We start from the raw sequence: 17,124 nt of genomic DNA, 5'->3' as shown, positions 1-17,124 counted from the left end.
GGTAACCTCGGTCATTAGGGGTCAGTGTACAGTAGAAGAGCGAAAACGAACAAAGAAACAAACAGAGATTCAACAGAACGGACAACAAAAGACAAGACAAAGAGTAGAGAGAGAGAAAGACAGCGCGCAGCCGCTGTATCACAGACCGAGTTTAGTCGAAAAACACACAAAACGAACAGACCATAAACGACCAAGCATATTTCTGCGAAGCCTTCAGCAATTTCTCTCTTACATCCGCAATTCCCCCACCCGGCATCTCTACGCACCAAAGTTCTTTGATTCCATGCTGAGAAAATGACGCGTGATTGCTTAGGGGAAAAGGCCGTTGAGTGTCCGCATAGACTTCCTCTCTTCATATGAGAATATTATTTGACACAAATGAAGAATATTAGGGAAAATAGAACGACGAGGTGAGGCGCTAGTGCACTTCAACGGGGTAGACGCTGAAAATGAGGTCAGACCTCGAGAGAGAAGACAAGTCACTAACAGAGGGAGGGAGGATAGGGAGGAGGAGGGAAGGAAGAGGTCAGGTGAAGCAGCAGCAAGAGGTTACACTTAGCATGTGCCTACACCGTCCACGAACCGCCTTCACGTGTATGACTTACTGTCGCGCTTTTTGTTTCTCCTTATTGTTGCTGCAGCCCCGCATGACTGCACAACAACACTATTAAATCTCAAAGGAGTTCAGCTCGTACGCAGGGGCAAACAAATCCAGCGTGTGGGCGTCGCCGCCGCAGAAGAGGATGGTGCCCGCATTGTTCCAGCACACCGCGTTGTAGCGAGAGGCACTTCCGCCGCAGTCGGAGCGCGACGACGTGGGGATGGTGGTGCTGCTAGAAAAGTTGATCAGGTACACACCAGTAAGCGTGGACACGGCACACTGCAGGGAGTTGCTAACAGACATACTCAGAACGGCGCTATCCATGTCGCGCTGCACGTTTGGACTGCGCAGCATTCGGAAGTCCTCCACTACGATACGCTTGTCGAGCCCGGCCGTGAACAAGTTGTTGTCGCAGCTCGCGATGCAGGAAACGGTGTTGGTGTGATGCGTTGCCGCGCTGACGTTGCGGGGGTCTCGGAGGTCGTAGATGAGCGTCGAGCAGTCACGAGACCCAGTGATGACCATGTTCTCTCGGTCGCTAGGGACGTGAAGGGCTGTAATGAGGTCTGTGTGATCGAAGTAGCGCTGCGTCACGTGCTGACCATCGAAGATCATGAGGGAGTTCGCGTTCGACGTTTGGACGCCCACACAGTACCGAGACCCGGATGAGTCCTTCAGAGACTTGAGGCTAGAGATGAACTGCGCGTCATCAGGCTCCGTGCCGCCGCACTCCTGCCACTGCGCCTTGCGATTACCATCTTCGCTGTAAAAGATTACGGCTGGTGGGATGCTTGCGTACCGCCCCACCGCGCCAACGATCAGGGTATGGCCGCGGTTTGTTATGTCTAGGCAAGAGGCGTAATGGCGCGAAAGGAGAACGTTCTGTAGCAGCACCCCGACACCGTCCCACGTCCCTATCGTGCCGTCCGACGAGGAGCTCACCACCACCTCGCGATGGTTCGCACCACCACAGTAGGCAAGAGACAGAATGGGGTATTCGTGATGGGAGCTAGAGCGACGCAGGCTCAGTGCCGGCTTGTACGGTGACCACCCTAATGCCTCCATGATGTACTCGACATCGTAGAGGAATGTATCATTCATCTGTGCAAAGCGGACCGCGCCTCTCAAAACATTCAGCGTTGCGGTATCGCAGTTCCGGACAGCCTCGTACGCCACCTCCACTAATTTGCCTAAGCAGGTCATTCCAGCAGCCCGAGTCGTGTCTCCTTCGATCATTTGCACCAAAGTGTTAACGGCACTGCGGATGTTCAGCAGGTCCTTTCGTGTCATCATCGCCAAGGTCTCCGCATAGCCGATTAAAGGGGCACGACTACAGTCCAGGCGCCGTGGCTTCGACAGAAATCCCATCGCACGCTGCACAATCGCCTCCTTTGCCTGCGTTCTCGCTTCCTCAGGTAGACGGGTAAGGACCTCTACGAATGGCGCAACACTCTCTCCGCTATCAACACGGCCTTTACTGAAGAGAGCTATTGAGCACATCACCTCTAGGCTATCCGCGAAGGATGCAGGATATGAGAGACGGCGGACCAGCTCGCTCACTATTGCATCGTACTGCTTTGTCTTCACCGCATCCTTGATGCGCTGTGCTAGGAAGCCTGTATCCGTCTTGAATCGCACCACTGCATTCGAGTCTAGCTCGGACACTGTCTGCTGAAGATGTGGCGCCTTGTACAGCTCCGAGTGTTCGAGTTCGACGTTGACTGTGATTTTCATTTTCCTCGGCTAGCGCCCACCACAAGATAAAATAAAGCGACCGAATAACGAAAACAACGTTTTAAGCGGTGTGTGGAGGGAAAGGCTCGATCTCTGTGTGTGGGGCGCCGTCAGAGGTGCACAGCCGCATTACAGGCACGAGCGCAGTGTCCGTGGAGACAGGAGAAAATAATTGGTTGAGGCGGCGGTGGCGTGTGAGAGCGCTCACCACATCCAAAAGCGGAAAACAGTAGTGAAGGAAAGAGGAAAGACTAAAAAGAGTTTCTTTACTTCAGTTACCCCGCCGTTCACGGCCAGTCAACCGCACACCGGCTTCGATGTCCTCCCCATTGCGCCTGAATATTCCAGCAGTAATGAAGAGCGCGTAGCACTGCCGTAAATGAGGAAGAGGGAAAAGTGCACCTCAAGTGAGGCTCTTCAGCAGGAGTTGAGGTAACACAAAAGAAGCACACTTCCGTGTCATCGGCTCGCATATCTCTGTTTGAGAACGCACTACCTCCAGTAACGCGGACACTTCAGTTCTTTTAATCTGCTTCGCTCAGATTTTCTTATTTCCGCTGCTGCGCACTACCTCCGAGTCACGAGCACAGTCAAACGAAAGACACATGGCTTGAGCGAAGTCAGCGAGAGTTTGCTTTGTTTCTCTCGTTCTCACCTTGCACAGTAGGCGAAGAAGCGATCCAAGCAGCTTCCCTGTGAACAGCACCCGAGAGTTTTGCCGTAGACGGCAAGAAACCACAGCAGCTGCGTCTCACCCACGCTCCTCAGCTATTGCCCATTACGCAGCGTTGGCTGTTCTCTTTTTCCCAGCGAACCTGCGATGGTTCCGTTTGCTACCGTCTTGTTTGTTGCTCAGCCGGTGCCGATACGCCTGCTGCCTCCACCTCCATCGAACAACCGGGAAGCAGTACACAGCAGCAAAGTCACCGGCTGCAAAAACAGACCAAAAATGAGGCGTCAGCACAACATCACCGACTTTGACATCAGCAGGGATCTCGCTGCAGTCCTTGTGCTCTGAAACAAGGCTTGCCACCTGCGCGACAGACATGTTGTTCTTCAGCAGCTCAAAGTACTGGAGAGCAGAAGGCTTTCCGGTTGAGTACAGTAGTGTCACCCATCGCGCATGCTGCTCTGTGAACCCCGGCTCAAGCGGACAAAACAGCGGATATCCCAGTTTCTCACTGAGCGTCTTGGAGAGTTGCTCGACAGATTTGTACGCGTCGGGAAACGCGCTGAGGTACGTCTCCAGGATGAGGCGCTCGGCAGCGCAGTCCTTCTCATACCGGTTATCCACGTTGTACGCGTAGCACTGCTCCTCGTGCGCTGTACAGTGGTAGCGTCGAGCAGGCGCCTCGTAGCCGGGCTTGAACGGCCCGACAACGACCAAACGCACCTCTGATGAAGACTTGGGTGCCCATACTCCAAGCAGCTGCGTTCCATCCAAGTACGTGTACTCCTCCGCCGTCGTGTCCTGTGCGTTGTTGCTGGTCAGGTCGCTATCCTTGGTGGCCGGATAAGGAGGGTGAAACTTCAGCATTGCCGCCTGTACCTCCAGAGAGAAGCACCACTCTCGTTGAGCATAGTTGTCCTGCTGAATCATATCCGTGTGCTCCTGATTCAGAGACATTCCTGTAGGCTCGCCAGAGCGAATATCACTCACCAGGAAGATGTCGTGCGTTTCACAGTAGGTACGCCGAATCCGCAAGCACAGCTCCGGAGTGCAGAAGTCCTCGATGAGCTCTAGCACACAGCTCCCCTCCTTCGACGCAATCTCTTTGACCTGTGAACAAAACGGTGCCGGGTCGATGAGAACAAAATCGAGCGTCGGAAAAAGAGAAAAGAGAAACGGCAGATGAAGTCCGCAAGCAGCGCCGGCGTACACGACAAGGACCTTCAGAGACGCGGCGCTGCTGCAGTTTTTGGCGTACATGGCAATCTGTAGGAAAAACTCCACTTCCGACAGTGCCAGCTTCCGTTGCCCGTAGTGCAGCCCTTTGAGAAGTGGGCACTCGAAGGACGCCGTAGATACATTACTCCGGTACGGTCGTCGCGGTGCATCTTCCCTAAGCACGAGTCGCCGGTCAAACAGCATTCTCTTTTCGTTCTTCCCTGTAGCCCCATCCGCGCCCTAGTGAAGCTAGCCACTGCAACTAGGAAGCCCACAAAGAAGCACAGGAAACCAAGAAATAAAAGAGAAACCCACAACAGCTAAAGAGAGTGCGACGCCGTGAGTGCGCGCCGTTCACCAATGAAAGGGAAAGAGACCAAGAAGAGCCATGATGAGAGGGCGGGTAGAGGCAGCACTGTAGCCGAAGCGAGGAGGCACACCCCGTGGCTTCCGTGATTTCGATGGGCAGCAGACCAGAGCTTCGCCTGTGGTACTTTCCACCGCACCAAAGGCGTTACGTTATGACCACCACCGTGTCAAAAAGGTGAACGCTAAAGCTGAAAAGGCTGACGAGCGCCACCTACGTGTCTGACAGCTGCGTGCGATGCAGCGCGTAGTTTCATTGCCCCATGCAACCATGCACAGACAAAACAAAAAGGCAAGTACATCGGCGAGTGCACTCGTGCACACCATCACACAAAACACCAGAGAATCATTTATACATCCGCCACATAGAAGCGCTCACACAGATACACACACACGCACAGCACGGTCACCTTTCAACTCGCCAAAGACAGCTCACGACTTCAGTCATCCGCATTAGCTGCCGCTACTGCATTCCCACTTCCTCAGTCGCAGAAGGCGTGAGCAACGAAACGAAGAGAGAGAGGGCACGAGGAATGCAAGCTTGGGTGGGTAAACAGCCGCGAGATGGCACTGCAAGCGAGCAACAAGAAAGGAGACCAAAGGCTTAAAAAAGGTACATTTGATTCTTTCAACCGAAAAACGAAGGCTTTGATGCAGCGCTAACTCGTCGACGCCGGCGTCTTACTTTGTACTCACGAGTCTGTACGAGAGACGGTCCTGCACGTGCGACAGCTCACTCATTTCTGATCGTCGAATACAAAGACGTGCTGCCGGCTAAGCTTCTGCATCGCAAACTCTACAGCCACCAACTGCCTCTCTACAAGTTCCTGATGTGCACGCTGCGACGGTGTTTCCAACTTGCTGAATCCTTTCGTCTGGTAGTCCTTGTTGAGGATGTCCCAGCGACGCTGAAGGCCATCGCGCAGCTGCGCCAGCTCCGACAGAGAAATTTCCGACCACCGCTCTTGAGCACCTCTGTCCGCCGCCTTGAGGTCCTCGAGCATCTGCTTGCGCGCGTTCAGGTCACCTTTGATTTCTGTGATGTACTGCGGCACCTTGCCAAAGTCCTCGCGATCTGTTGCACGAGGCTGTGGGGCTGGCATTACCTTGGTAGGCACCGCCATCGTGTTCTCCACCGCGTTAGCGACTACAAAGTTCTTCTCCGTCCGCAAGCCCATGACCGGGCGCTCGGTTCGAAGGGGCACGTCGGGCTTTGTTTTTTCGTGGTGGCAATCGCTCTTCTTGAACGTGGAGTTGTCCACCGTCGGTGCGCCGCGGCTGGCTGTGAGAGGGCCTTCATTTTTGCGGAGAAAGTGCTCTGGGGTCACAGTCAAGCCGACTTCGCGACCAAAAGTCCCGATGGGTTTCCGCGAGGGGTGTACCGACGCATCCGTGTACTCACCGCCAGCGTTACCCACAACAGCACTTGTGCCGTGAATGCCAAACGTCGATGCCGTCGGCGGTGGTGGTCGGCGACTTTTCTTGGCCGTGGCAACAGGCTTGACTCTCAGGACATTGCCGTCCGCCGCTGAGGAACTGCTGGCGGTCACCAAGTCATACACGCACTCACCAGACATATTTCGGTGCAAACGTCAGTGTGTCTATTCTCTCAAAGGCTGCAATGAGCGTGCGTGCTGAGCAGCTGAACACCGCAAAGCTGACACGATGGCAAAGTGAAGAGAAAGGACCCCAGAACAAGCAAAAGGTTGACGGGGGGATGGATACCAAAAGATGGTGATGATGGAAAACAGTAAAATCGGTATCAGAGAAAACCTCACACCGACACACACACACACACACACGGCATCGTTTCTTCAGACGCAGTCGACCTCCGAAACTAGTACATCTCACCTGGACTTCTAGAAAAGCTCATTTGGCCAGCTTCGGCTCTCAGCTCCTGAATGTTACTCTAGCATGTCGCTCGTTGAGTGTGCGCACAGCATCACGCTGCTGGTTTTCCTTGTTTGTTGTTATAACGCAGTGAGAGATGTGAAAAGTGGTGAAGGCGAGAGTCTCAGTCTTCACCACAGCGAGTAAAGCCCAGTTCCGTAGAAAGACACACGCGCAAACACAGACAGAGCACAACGTATGTGGGCTGCTGCGAGTGGTCCCAAGTGTAGAACTTAAGGCACCACACACATACACATCACTCGTTACTTGTAAAACAAGAAACAAAGATCTGCCTCGAAAACCGATGGACTAAAGCTGCGCATCGGGATCCCCTCGCGGACCACTACACCAGTGTGCCGCGGAATGCGCCGCTCCAGTCAGACTCACACCGGCACCGGGTACGCGCATAGACATACCGAATGGAAACAGCGACAAAGACAAGTCTCTCAGACTACCCAACACTCTCTTCGAGACGCATGTAGTCAGCTCTTTGGGGGCGACTGCGATATATGTCGAGGTTCTTTTGGCGGCGGCGGGGGTGGCTTCGGATGGTCGTACACTGGAAAGCGGACACGTATCTTCTTGTTGGGCATGTAAGCCTTTCGAAGCATCCAAAAATGGGCCTTCATGTAGTGGCCCATGAGCAGCGGAAAGAAGGCCAAGAAGCCCAGAAAGGAAATCTCGAACGAGTTGGCATCCTGCGCCAGTGCAGAATGTGCTTTGGGGTTCTTCTTATCATAGAAAACGCTGCATCGCTCACCAACGCGAAGCACCGGAATAGCCTGGAGGTACTCCGCCTCCGTGATGGTGTCGTCATACCACCCCTCCATCCAGTTTCGATACGGAGAACCGGTGGTGCCACGAGTGGAGACGTATCGCTTGCCATCAACCTCGAATTCGTACTTGACCGCGTACCGCGGGACGCTAATGTGTCTATAGTTGAGCTTGCGTAGCTCTAGCAGCTTTCCTTGAGTAATGCCCCATCGCGAGCCCGCCTGGTAGGAGCTCAGTGCGTCGTAGTAGCACTTTGTGTTCACGTATACCACACCCACCAGGAACAAGGCAGGAAGGCGAACCTCAAGTGCCAAGTCCCACAGCCACTGAGGCTGCTCCTTGCGGAAAATAAACTTGTATATTCTGCCAGACGACATACTCTTCGCCAACACAATCGAGTTACGTGTTGCAGGCGCACCACCACGGCGGGAAGGGGACACCAGAGGAGAAATAGATAGACAAGGAAAGGGGAAAGAGCTGCTTAAAATCGGAAAAGGAGAAAGCAGTTGAGTTGTGCTTGGAAAGAGGCACAGTAAAGCAATCCTGCCCAGTAGGAGAGAAAGACGAACGCGTTCCACTAGGTTCCACGCGGGGGAGGTGCGTCGAGCACAACCGTCAGCCATAGCAGAACAGCAAGACACACGAGTGCGCCAACAGCAACATTTCTTTTCCTTCTCACAAGCTGTAAAGTACTGTTCAGGCCATCTCCTCTAACGAACACTCGCGCCTGGGACCCACCAGCGCGAGTGTACACACAGTATCACAGGGCGAAGGAAAGCAACGACAGTGGGCGGAATTGATGCTCCCGCACCCAAGGTGGTTGGTAGTGCACGTGCAAGTGGCTCACGAGTATAGACCCAGTCATATAGCAATAAGAGAATATATAATAGAAGTAGCCTGCGCATTGCTGTCAGAGGTATAAAAGTACAGCGTATCGCTGCGCACAGGCCGAGCACCATGTTTTGCACATGGAAGGCTACTCGACGCCACCACGAGCATCAGCATCCGCTCTCACCACACGATCGAAAATGTGGTCCACTCTTGCTGGATCGAGGCACGTGAGACAGCCCGCAATGTTGCACGGGGGATCGGGGTGGTTACCGTCAAACGGACAGTTGTCTGCTCCGGAGCACGGAATGAGCGCGGGCTCCGCGGTGTCCCATCGTGCTATGCACCGATCGCAGGTGAACCGTGTACCGAACGAGCGTTGGGTGGCAGGATTGCAGCAGTAGCGACACTTGAAGACGGCCGTGAGAGTGCTGCACGTCTTGTGGCCCTTTGTGAGGCAAGTATCGCAGACCAGATCCTGCGGGGGCGATGACGGTTCGCGCCCCTGCATCCGTGAGCACATCCGTAGGCCACCGTAAAACGCGTTCCTGCACCTGCCACAGATATAGAAAAGGAGGTCTTCCTCAGTCTTGGTCGCTTCACAGCTCTTCAGCTCCTCCACCATTTTTGAAGACACGTCCGCATACAGCTCGCTTATCTGTTTCGACTGCGCCACTAGAGGGTGGCGAACTAAGTGCTTGCATCCACCAGGACACACAGCGCGAGTAAACGTCACGTGCTCACCCTTCGCCGTGAAGTCCATCCAGTTGGCCACCCACTGATCAATACACTCTTTGTGGAAGTAATGTCCGCAGTCCAAAGTGACACCGTCGCCGCTGTCAAACTCGCACAAGCAAACAGTGCACAGAACCTCGCTATCAGTTGGCTGCGAGCTCGAAAGCTGAAGTTCCCCGATTGGAGACGCCGCACTTCCACTCTTCGAAGACACGACTTGATTGTCATGTGTGTGGAGAACAATATCGTCCAATGACGTGAACCGCACGCGTGGTAACGTCACATCCAGCTCCACAATGCTGCCAGCCTCAGTGACGCCCACGACACACTCGTCGGCGTCGTGAAGCAGTGCCACAGCGTACCGCTTGTAGTGGCCTAAAAATCTGGCTATGTTACTCCCGTTCATCACCTCTGTCAGGCCCTTGTTGAAGTCGTAGCCGAACACCCTGTTGCACTCGCTTCGAAAGACAAAACCGTTGTCGGCAGGCTCGGCGCAAATGAGACGGTACGGGAGAGCGATAATTTCAGCCACATTGCAGAGCGGGTCATATACGGTCACCCCGGTGTTCCCAGCGGGAATGCAGATGACCTTGTTACGGTGGAAAAAAACCTGCGTGTGCGCACCAACTAAATCCTGGACCATCTCATCTTCTCCACTCTCCAAGTTGTGCCGACGCAGCATCGAGGGAGCTGAAGTTGGGAGGTAGTAAAGAGCACCATTGCCCGCGGAGGCTGCAGAGACAACGCCGCCAGAGATGACAGTCTTTTCTGCAAATCCCAGCTCCCCACCTGCAGGGTTGACAACTTCCACCACAGCGCCGCTATCGCAGTTGTAGCCGATAACGGGCATCGCGGCGGGCTCCTCTGCGTGTTGGATGTCAACTGCTGGAAACGGTAGGGGGAAAGCGGAAGCGTGAGTATCCTCAGTAAAAGTCTGCTTGAGCGTAGATCGATATGCACGTCCGCACGCAAAAAGGAGAGAGCTTGGAAAGTGGACGCGAAGCTGAGTCTCCTTGAGGAGCTCTACGCTGCAAATCACTACAGGAACATACTTGAAGGAGTCTCACACAGCAGTGCCGCCTACGGAGGCAGCAAAGCTCAGCCTATGTGCACTAGCACGAATGTGATAAATTCGTTGATAACGACTATGCATCAGTAGCATCAATGCTTGCAAGAGCTATTGAGCACTCTAACATGCGCAACTGGAGCGCAGGTGCTGCAGTGAGCACACAACGAAAGGCGAATAAAAATGGGTCTTTTTCTCGCTTTTTTTTTGTTCGTCTGTGTTTCGTGTTGGGCGTTTCCGCTCATTCGCCACGAGTCCTCAGAGGATGTCGGAGGGCTCAAAGGGGGCGCAGCACGAACAGAGAAAGAGAGACGCAGCTGCACATCTCAGCACCACTACGCAAGAACAACGAACAACAGGTAATGTGTGAGCAGTGTGTGAAAACAGTAACAACTGAAATATGGAGGGGCAGCGCTGTCTCGTGTGCAAGCAAGCACACACTCTGTATCCCCGCCACAGCAGCACGCGCACACCGCATTCCCCACACCTGCAAGGGTGCCGCTGTGAAAATTTCTCTTCATGAGAAGAAGTACTCACTGCGTAGGTAGGAAACCCACAAATAGCAAAGAAAAAGCTAGAATGCGATGAGGGCTAGCGGTTAGAGTGTCTCTCTGCATTGTCACGCATGGCGCGCAATTTTTCTGCAGTGACGGTGAAGATCTTCAGATCCATGTCACTCTTAGTCTCCTCGTCCAGGGACTCGCGAGCAACTCCATCCTGAAACGTCTGCGCCCTGCGCGACGACGCACGTGCCTTTCGCCACTCATCCACGAAAATGCGCTTGACCTGGCTCTCATACTCGGCGTCGTTGCCCCACCACGGAAGCATTGTGTCGCTCGTGATGTGCTCTGCAGTCCCTGGGCGTGAGCTTGCCTGACGCGCTGCCCGCATAGCTCCCTCAGTGTAGACGTACACGAGCATCATCAGCGAAATCAGGAACACATAGAGCACCGACGACTCCAGCTTCATCTGCTTCACTTCCTCAGTGTTGTTCATGACCTCAGTAGCTGTCCGCGCTCCAAGGCCCGCTACATCCGGTCTGTCCTGAAGGGTATTCTTCGCATTCAAAACCTCAATGTCCGATCTGGACACCTCTGTTTCGTGCAGCGCCTTCTCACTTGATTGAGCCGCCTCCTTGAATGCGTTTGGTGGTCCATCCGAGGAGGTAGCGTCCTCTGAGGCACGATTCGCAGCTGTTGCCTCCGCGTCAGCGGCACTAGCAGACTTGCGCCGCTGGAGCGGCGCTTCTTCGCCTGCAAGGAGCCGCGGTCTCTCGGTTCCATCGGTGAGTGCCAGTACATCATTCACTTGCACCTTTCCGTCCTCAAGCACACAAAGCTTGACTGTTTTGAGGCCTGTCTGTTCCATGACCTCCTCGATGTCCTCCAGCAGCCACATTGCCTCGTCGCTATTGGACGCGAGTTTCTCCGAAAGCTCGTCGCCAAGGCGACCCTGGATTTCCTCGATTTGTCTGATGTGATCCTCGAGCGTCGAGATGGGAATGTACGAACTAATGGTGGCACGTGACTCCAGATAGTTCTGCGTCTCATGGTCATCAGACTGAAAGTTACCCAGGTTGACTATCTTATTGTCTACCGTCTCCACGCCGTAATCCTTCATCACGTCTTGGTATGCCAGGCTCACCCTCAGAAAAGACTCAGCGTCCCCACCTGCGTCGGGGTGTGTGCGGCGGCACGCCAGCAAGTACTTCAGCTTCGTCAGAGCCAGAGGCAGTCCTGGTTGACACTCCAAAAGCTGGTAGCGCAGCGGGTAACTCTCGTACTCCTTCTTCGCCTCACGCACCGCCAGCTCCTTTCGCTCAGCCTCAATCTTCTGGTAGTCCTTTACCATACACAATGCATCAGCCACGTGGCTCAGCGTGCCACACAGCCAGACGCGTGTGCACCTCATGTAGTGCAAGCCTATACCCAATGCGAGGCCCTTATTAGGAAAGATGTGTGAGAAACGTATTGCGCTTTTCCTCTCTGTAATAAGGCGAAACGCAGAGGAGCTACCAAATAATAATAATAATAGGGAGAGAGAGATGCACCGTCGAGGCAGGAGGCATGTCGACAGAGAAGGAGTAGAGATTGAGCAACGAAATGAGCCTCAAGTTGAAGTACACTGGAAACAATGCTAGACAGCTGAGAGAAGCGTCTTGTACAAAGTGTATCGCGGGCAGTACATCATACGAGTCACCAAGCTTTCCTTCCGAGAAGGTGGAGAAGGTGAGCAGGGGATCCTGGACGGTGAATACGCAAACGCGTAAATACTTTTACACCTCCTCTAACCTTGCTGCTCCACACTCTCAGAACAACACACTATATGAATAAATGGTACAGTAAATTGAGTGCCAAAACTCGTGAAGCACAATGAAGAGACCAAACAGTAGAGAGCGAGTCCGAAGATAAAGAGCATCTCACGCATTAAGACCCAAGTATTCGCCACACTGCCTCACCTTTAGGTATCTAGGAAGCAACGCAAGAAAGGAAGAAAGCAAAGCAATGAAAGAGAGGCAAGATCCTGGGCAAGCAAGCGAGTGATGTAAGAATTGCAGCAACCCGGTTGTTTGACAAAACGAGCATATCAATCTCATAATCAAAGCAGCAGAAAAAATGAAAGTGTGCTCGCACGCATGGCCTCGTCGCTCACAAAAACAGGAGACATTGTGCACAGATAAGGTAAAGAATTGGAGGGAGGGAGCCGAAAGTAGTAGAGAACAGCAACAACAGACTACTGTTTCTGCAACCAGCCCTGCTGTGTTTGGCCCAGATCGTAGTTGCCACACCGGTTTGAATCACTGTACTATTTCTCACGATCCTGCCACTGACTCTTCTGGGCCTCGTTACCATCCTAGATAACGTATTGCTGCCTGTCATACTGTTGTGCACCATACTGTTGGCCTTCCCAACCCTGAGCTGCGGTCTGGAATGGATATTCAAACGACTGCGGTGGAGCATTTTCCTGTGTCGCGTCGCCACCACCAACTTGCTGCGAGCCATCGCCACCGCCGTAGCCGCCTGAGTATACTTGCTGAGGGTAGTACTGATAGCCGCCGCCACCGCCAAAATTAGCCCACGGCATGGAGTTCAAGTGAACACCGGCACGGATATCCCTCTCTGACTTCGCAATGCTCCGCTTTCCAGACACCCGTCCCCGGAGAAACATACGGTGAGAAACCATGAAAATCACTGGAACAAGGATAATCAAGAAAATAAGATACCACATCTGCGCCGCGCACTTCTCAAAGGTGCCGAGGGTTGATAGCTGCGGTGGAAAACCTTTGAAAAATACCTGCACGCCGTCAGCGAGAATGTATGTGATGTTATACTCCACCAACACGGAAGCGTACTGGGCGTAAGTCACAAGCGTCGCCAGCGTCGCCTCTCGGTTTTGAGAAAGAACTGTAAATGGCATGACGTGGACGGTAGTCAGCGAGCCACGGAGGTTGATTTGTGCCACTGCCAAATCGCCGTAGGAGATGAGGTCACAATCAGTGGAAAGAAAGGTGCAGAGCGCAGACTTGAGTCTGGCACGGGGGTCCAACTCGCTGAGGTCTGCAGTATAGAACAGGAGGGACAGGTTTCGCGAGCATGTCTCAGCACTGCTTGGCGGGAGGGGCGCGTTCCAGAAGCTGCAGCTGTTTGTATATTTTATGACCGTCGGCTGTTGCCCAATGTTTGTCATGCAGGCATAGCTTAACGCCCCGCTAGCGTTAAGGGCGTCACCGTTTGCCCACCTCATATATGTCCCGTTGATATTGCTGATTGCCGTCTGCACATCCGTGGGCGTTCCGGTGTACCACATGTTGAGCAAGATCACCAAATGAGGCGGGACAGACTGCACCACCGTCATCAAGGGCGCTCGCGGATGTGCAGCATCTTGAAGCGTGCTTGTAATGAGATCAACGAAGCTTGTCGTCACCACAAAGTCAGTGTTCAGTGTGGCATTTTTCAACACAATCATGCCGTTGAAGTTAAACGAAACATCGCCATTCACGAAGCCTAGCGTCACAAGAAACAGGACAAGCACAGCTAACAGGGAAGAAGGCGTCATGACCGCTTTTCACCGCTTGTGGAGCGCAACAAAGGAAACACACCGAAAGGATAGCCGCGTATTGCACTGGTGGTAATGCAATGCACGAGTAAAGGGCGTGGTGGCACACTACAAAAAGAGCAAGACAGACAGAGTACCATGAGGCAAAGGCAGTGGTGGAGGAAACCGAAGTACATCGCACTGTCGGAGAGTCGGGGAGAGAAACTCATCCGCTGCAAACAGTATAGTTGCATCACATATGAGGGCCAACATCTTTCGAGAGCAACCGCTGCACGCCAAACACTTCTGGTTTGTGATTCTGTATATCACACTCCTGTGCCTTCTTTAGTCTACGCACACACTCATGCACATGAGCTTATGCGTCCTTCTCACACAGCACTCCTTCCTCCAAGACTTATCTTTCATGGGCTTCTTTGAAAAAGACGTGTGAATGAGCCGGTGGCTCCGGCTGAGGGTCACTATCGGTGCACTACAAAGCTGGAGTACAAGAATAAAGCAAACAAGACAGAGGTGGTTCACTTGGCACGACAAGGCACAACGCATGAAACAGCCGGTGCACCGCACTGAACAGGTTAAGTCCGAGTATGCGCCGAGTCTCGCCTCTCAACCATGAGGTGGGGCTAACGTGATACAGTCCTCGAGAAGAGCAATACACTCAGTTACAGCGTGCTCGTCCACAGCGTTGCTCGGCAGCACTGTGTATCGTTGCATCAACGACTGCAATCCAAGCGCAACGCACAGCAACAGTTCCGCTGTCTCAGGCGCACAGCATTCATCTATGGCACAGCGCTTGCACTCTGACAGGATTCTCTTCTTGAGCTTCTCAAGCAACATTTGCGGCACGGTGATGCCCCAGCCCGATATATTGATCAGCTCCGATTGGTCTAGAATGCGAAAACAGTCGGCAGCAGTCAAGTCATGTGCAATGAAAAACACCTGCGCGAAAAGGGCGTCGTGCAGCGTCTCCCAGTGCCGCAAGGGTGCGACCGCGGTTGCGCTTTCGGCAGAGCAGCCTTCATGCAGCGCGGCGACAATTGTGAACGCAGCGAGACACTCCTCCTGAGTAAAATCTGTTATTCTCGATACCGCGCACCAACCAGCACACAGGCGCAGATTCAAATCGACGTGTCGCGCCGCGAAAGGCATCGTCATAAACCGCAAGAGTACATTAGTGCTTACGCCTGTGTAGTCACCTAATGACGTGGAGAGAAGCAGCCTCTCTATCTCGCCAAGAACAATGAACGGCTTCTCGTAGCCCTCGATGCGCGCAAGCTGCAGATATGCGAGAAGGTGATCTTCAACTCCCAGGAGAGGCAGAAGGTGATGAATGCGGTGCACACAGAGCCGAAAGAGTCGTTTTCCAGCAGACGGAGTGATTTGAGAGTCGCTGAACTGAGGAGTTGCACTCAGCAGTGAAAGTAAGAACCAGATCGCTCTGAAGTCCAGCGACTGCTCGTGTTGGGCAAGCAGGTCGCAAATGGAATCTAACATCTCTTTGGAAGGGCACGGTTTCCCTCTTGTCCAGGACACTTTCGCACATCGCGACACCACTAGCTCCAGCAGCATCAGCGCAGACGAAGGAGATCGAAGATGTCGAACGAAAATGACGTCAACCAAGACATCGATAGTACACGTTCCGGTCGCACAGGCAACCGAATATGCGGCGCGAATCGTCTCGTCTTCCCTCCTCGCATTCCTGTCAATCGGAGAGGCTGTAGGTGGCAAGTTTTGGTGGAGCACATAGGAGAGCTTCTCCACCAAGCTACGCTCCTTCTTTGTCATGGATGGAATCAAGCACGCCAGCGGTTTGGTGCTGCTTTTTTCAAGCCTATCCATCAGAACACCAGATCGCATTAAGACCTCCACCACCGGCAGCGCGCGCGACGGTGTTGTCAGCTTCCAGTGCCGCTTGTCAAGGAGACTCAAGTGATGGCGCGCCAAAGCCTGGCGGTCCTCGCGCACGCCAAAAGACGCACAACGCAAAAGTGCGAGCAGTCGAATCATTCTGAGAGCATCCTCATCTACTTACAGCAGCCAGCGATCCGTTCTGTGAGAGAAATTGCGGATCAACGGTATCGATCTCTTTTTACCCCGTAAACAGTGAATGTGAAAAGAATCGCAATGCGACGAGCAAAGATGGAACGTTGAAGGGTCAGAGGAAAAGGAGGAAAAGGTATGACGAAGTTGAGAAGCACTCGCGAAGCACAAGCGAAAAACACATGCACCAGCTGACTAGCTCGCTAAAAAATAGGATGCGCACATCATAGAGTGAGCACAGTCAATCAGTCTTGCTAGCCCTTCAACGTGTACGATAAAGACGTTGAACTCGCTAAGCACATTGCGCCAGAAGAAAACTAACTACACTTACAGCGCGGTTGCACATACTGCCCTTGCCATTACTTTTTTAGTTTTCCGCCCATAAAACCAAAATCAGAAAGACCGTCAGCCTCTAAATTCATGTGTACTGCACCTATTTCTTCGGGGCACTCTTCGGGGCTGGCACGCGCTCCTTCTTCTCCGACATGAAGAGCTGCACGTGGCAGGGGCTGCACATGTACGGTGTGATGCGGCCGTGGGCACGGAACGTGCGGCGGCGCATGCGGGCAGCCTGGTCTACCTGTACGTGCTTGATGACCATCTGGTTGGGGTCAAGACCCTTCTCAATGGCGTTCGCCTCGGCGTTCTTGAGCAGCGACATAATCGCCACGACGGACTTGCGTGGCCATCGACCCTTCGTCTGACCCCACTCCTTCGCCTGAGCGGTGCGGCCAATCTTGCCGTTGTAGCGCTTGAACGGGATGCAGCGGGTCTTGGCGAGCACCTGGCGGTACAGCTGCTGAGCCTTGCGGAGTGGCATGCCGTTGATCACATTTGCGGTCTCGAAGGTGTTCTTGTAGTGGCAGCGGAGGTCGCTAACCTTCGCCTTGGCACTCTTTGACGACACCTGCGGCTTGCGGGAGTAATGCGTCATGATTATGAACCAACCTAGCCACCGAGCCATTTTTTTTTGGGGGGGGGAGGGGGTTGCGTGCATGTGGTATTAGGGAGAGCAAGAGCAAGACCCAGACAAACAGTGAACAGAGAGTCATAAAAGTAGACAAACGACAACGCTCGAGATCAAGTCTACTTGACATCACGCGAGAGGAGACCCGAGAAACCAAAGAAGAGTAAGTATCTTTTACTTAC

At 53.4% G+C, this 17,124-nt stretch overlaps 9 protein-coding genes across 9 annotated transcripts; all 9 read right to left on the bottom strand.

Annotated features, from left to right (window-relative positions):
* Window positions 1-667: 667 nt before the first annotated feature.
* On the bottom strand, window positions 668-2,335 carry LPMP_240120 (guanine nucleotide-binding protein beta subunit-like protein; the record flags this gene model as incomplete). The annotated part of the gene is made up of 1 exon (XM_010701052.1): window positions 668-2,335. The coding sequence occupies one exon, from the start codon at window positions 2,333-2,335 to the stop codon at window positions 668-670; it is 1,668 nt and encodes a 555-aa protein (XP_010699354.1).
* A 778-nt stretch (window positions 2,336-3,113) lies between these two features.
* LPMP_240110 (hypothetical protein) lies at window positions 3,114-4,427 on the bottom strand (the record flags this gene model as incomplete). Its single annotated transcript, XM_010701051.1, has 1 exon — window positions 3,114-4,427. One exon carries the CDS (start codon window positions 4,425-4,427, stop codon window positions 3,114-3,116), a length of 1,314 nt encoding a protein of 437 aa, XP_010699353.1.
* Window positions 4,428-5,326: 899 nt separating this feature from the next.
* On the bottom strand, window positions 5,327-6,166 carry LPMP_240100 (hypothetical protein; the record flags this gene model as incomplete). Its single annotated transcript, XM_010701050.1, has 1 exon — window positions 5,327-6,166. The coding sequence occupies one exon, from the start codon at window positions 6,164-6,166 to the stop codon at window positions 5,327-5,329; it is 840 nt and encodes a 279-aa protein (XP_010699352.1).
* A 795-nt stretch (window positions 6,167-6,961) lies between these two features.
* On the bottom strand, window positions 6,962-7,630 carry LPMP_240090 (hypothetical protein; the record flags this gene model as incomplete). The annotated part of the gene is made up of 1 exon (XM_010701049.1): window positions 6,962-7,630. One exon carries the CDS (start codon window positions 7,628-7,630, stop codon window positions 6,962-6,964), a length of 669 nt encoding a protein of 222 aa, XP_010699351.1.
* A 599-nt stretch (window positions 7,631-8,229) lies between these two features.
* On the bottom strand, window positions 8,230-9,666 carry LPMP_240080 (hypothetical protein; the record flags this gene model as incomplete). The annotated part of the gene is made up of 1 exon (XM_010701048.1): window positions 8,230-9,666. One exon carries the CDS (start codon window positions 9,664-9,666, stop codon window positions 8,230-8,232), a length of 1,437 nt encoding a protein of 478 aa, XP_010699350.1.
* Window positions 9,667-10,473: 807 nt separating this feature from the next.
* Window positions 10,474-11,793, bottom strand: LPMP_240070 (hypothetical protein; the record flags this gene model as incomplete). Its single annotated transcript, XM_010701047.1, has 1 exon — window positions 10,474-11,793. The coding sequence occupies one exon, from the start codon at window positions 11,791-11,793 to the stop codon at window positions 10,474-10,476; it is 1,320 nt and encodes a 439-aa protein (XP_010699349.1).
* A 942-nt stretch (window positions 11,794-12,735) lies between these two features.
* On the bottom strand, window positions 12,736-13,938 carry LPMP_240060 (hypothetical protein; the record flags this gene model as incomplete). Its single annotated transcript, XM_010701046.1, has 1 exon — window positions 12,736-13,938. The coding sequence occupies one exon, from the start codon at window positions 13,936-13,938 to the stop codon at window positions 12,736-12,738; it is 1,203 nt and encodes a 400-aa protein (XP_010699348.1).
* A 603-nt stretch (window positions 13,939-14,541) lies between these two features.
* On the bottom strand, window positions 14,542-15,942 carry LPMP_240050 (hypothetical protein; the record flags this gene model as incomplete). The annotated part of the gene is made up of 1 exon (XM_010701045.1): window positions 14,542-15,942. One exon carries the CDS (start codon window positions 15,940-15,942, stop codon window positions 14,542-14,544), a length of 1,401 nt encoding a protein of 466 aa, XP_010699347.1.
* Window positions 15,943-16,408: 466 nt separating this feature from the next.
* LPMP_240040 (60S ribosomal protein L17, putative) lies at window positions 16,409-16,909 on the bottom strand (the record flags this gene model as incomplete). Its single annotated transcript, XM_010701044.1, has 1 exon — window positions 16,409-16,909. The coding sequence occupies one exon, from the start codon at window positions 16,907-16,909 to the stop codon at window positions 16,409-16,411; it is 501 nt and encodes a 166-aa protein (XP_010699346.1).
* Window positions 16,910-17,124: the final 215 nt, after the last annotated feature.

The sequence above is a fragment of the Leishmania panamensis genome (assembly GCF_000755165.1).
Source record: "Leishmania panamensis strain MHOM/PA/94/PSC-1 chromosome 24 sequence".
Taxonomy (NCBI): domain Eukaryota; phylum Euglenozoa; class Kinetoplastea; order Trypanosomatida; family Trypanosomatidae; genus Leishmania; species Leishmania panamensis.
This window is presented reverse-complemented; position numbering and strand designations above follow the sequence as displayed.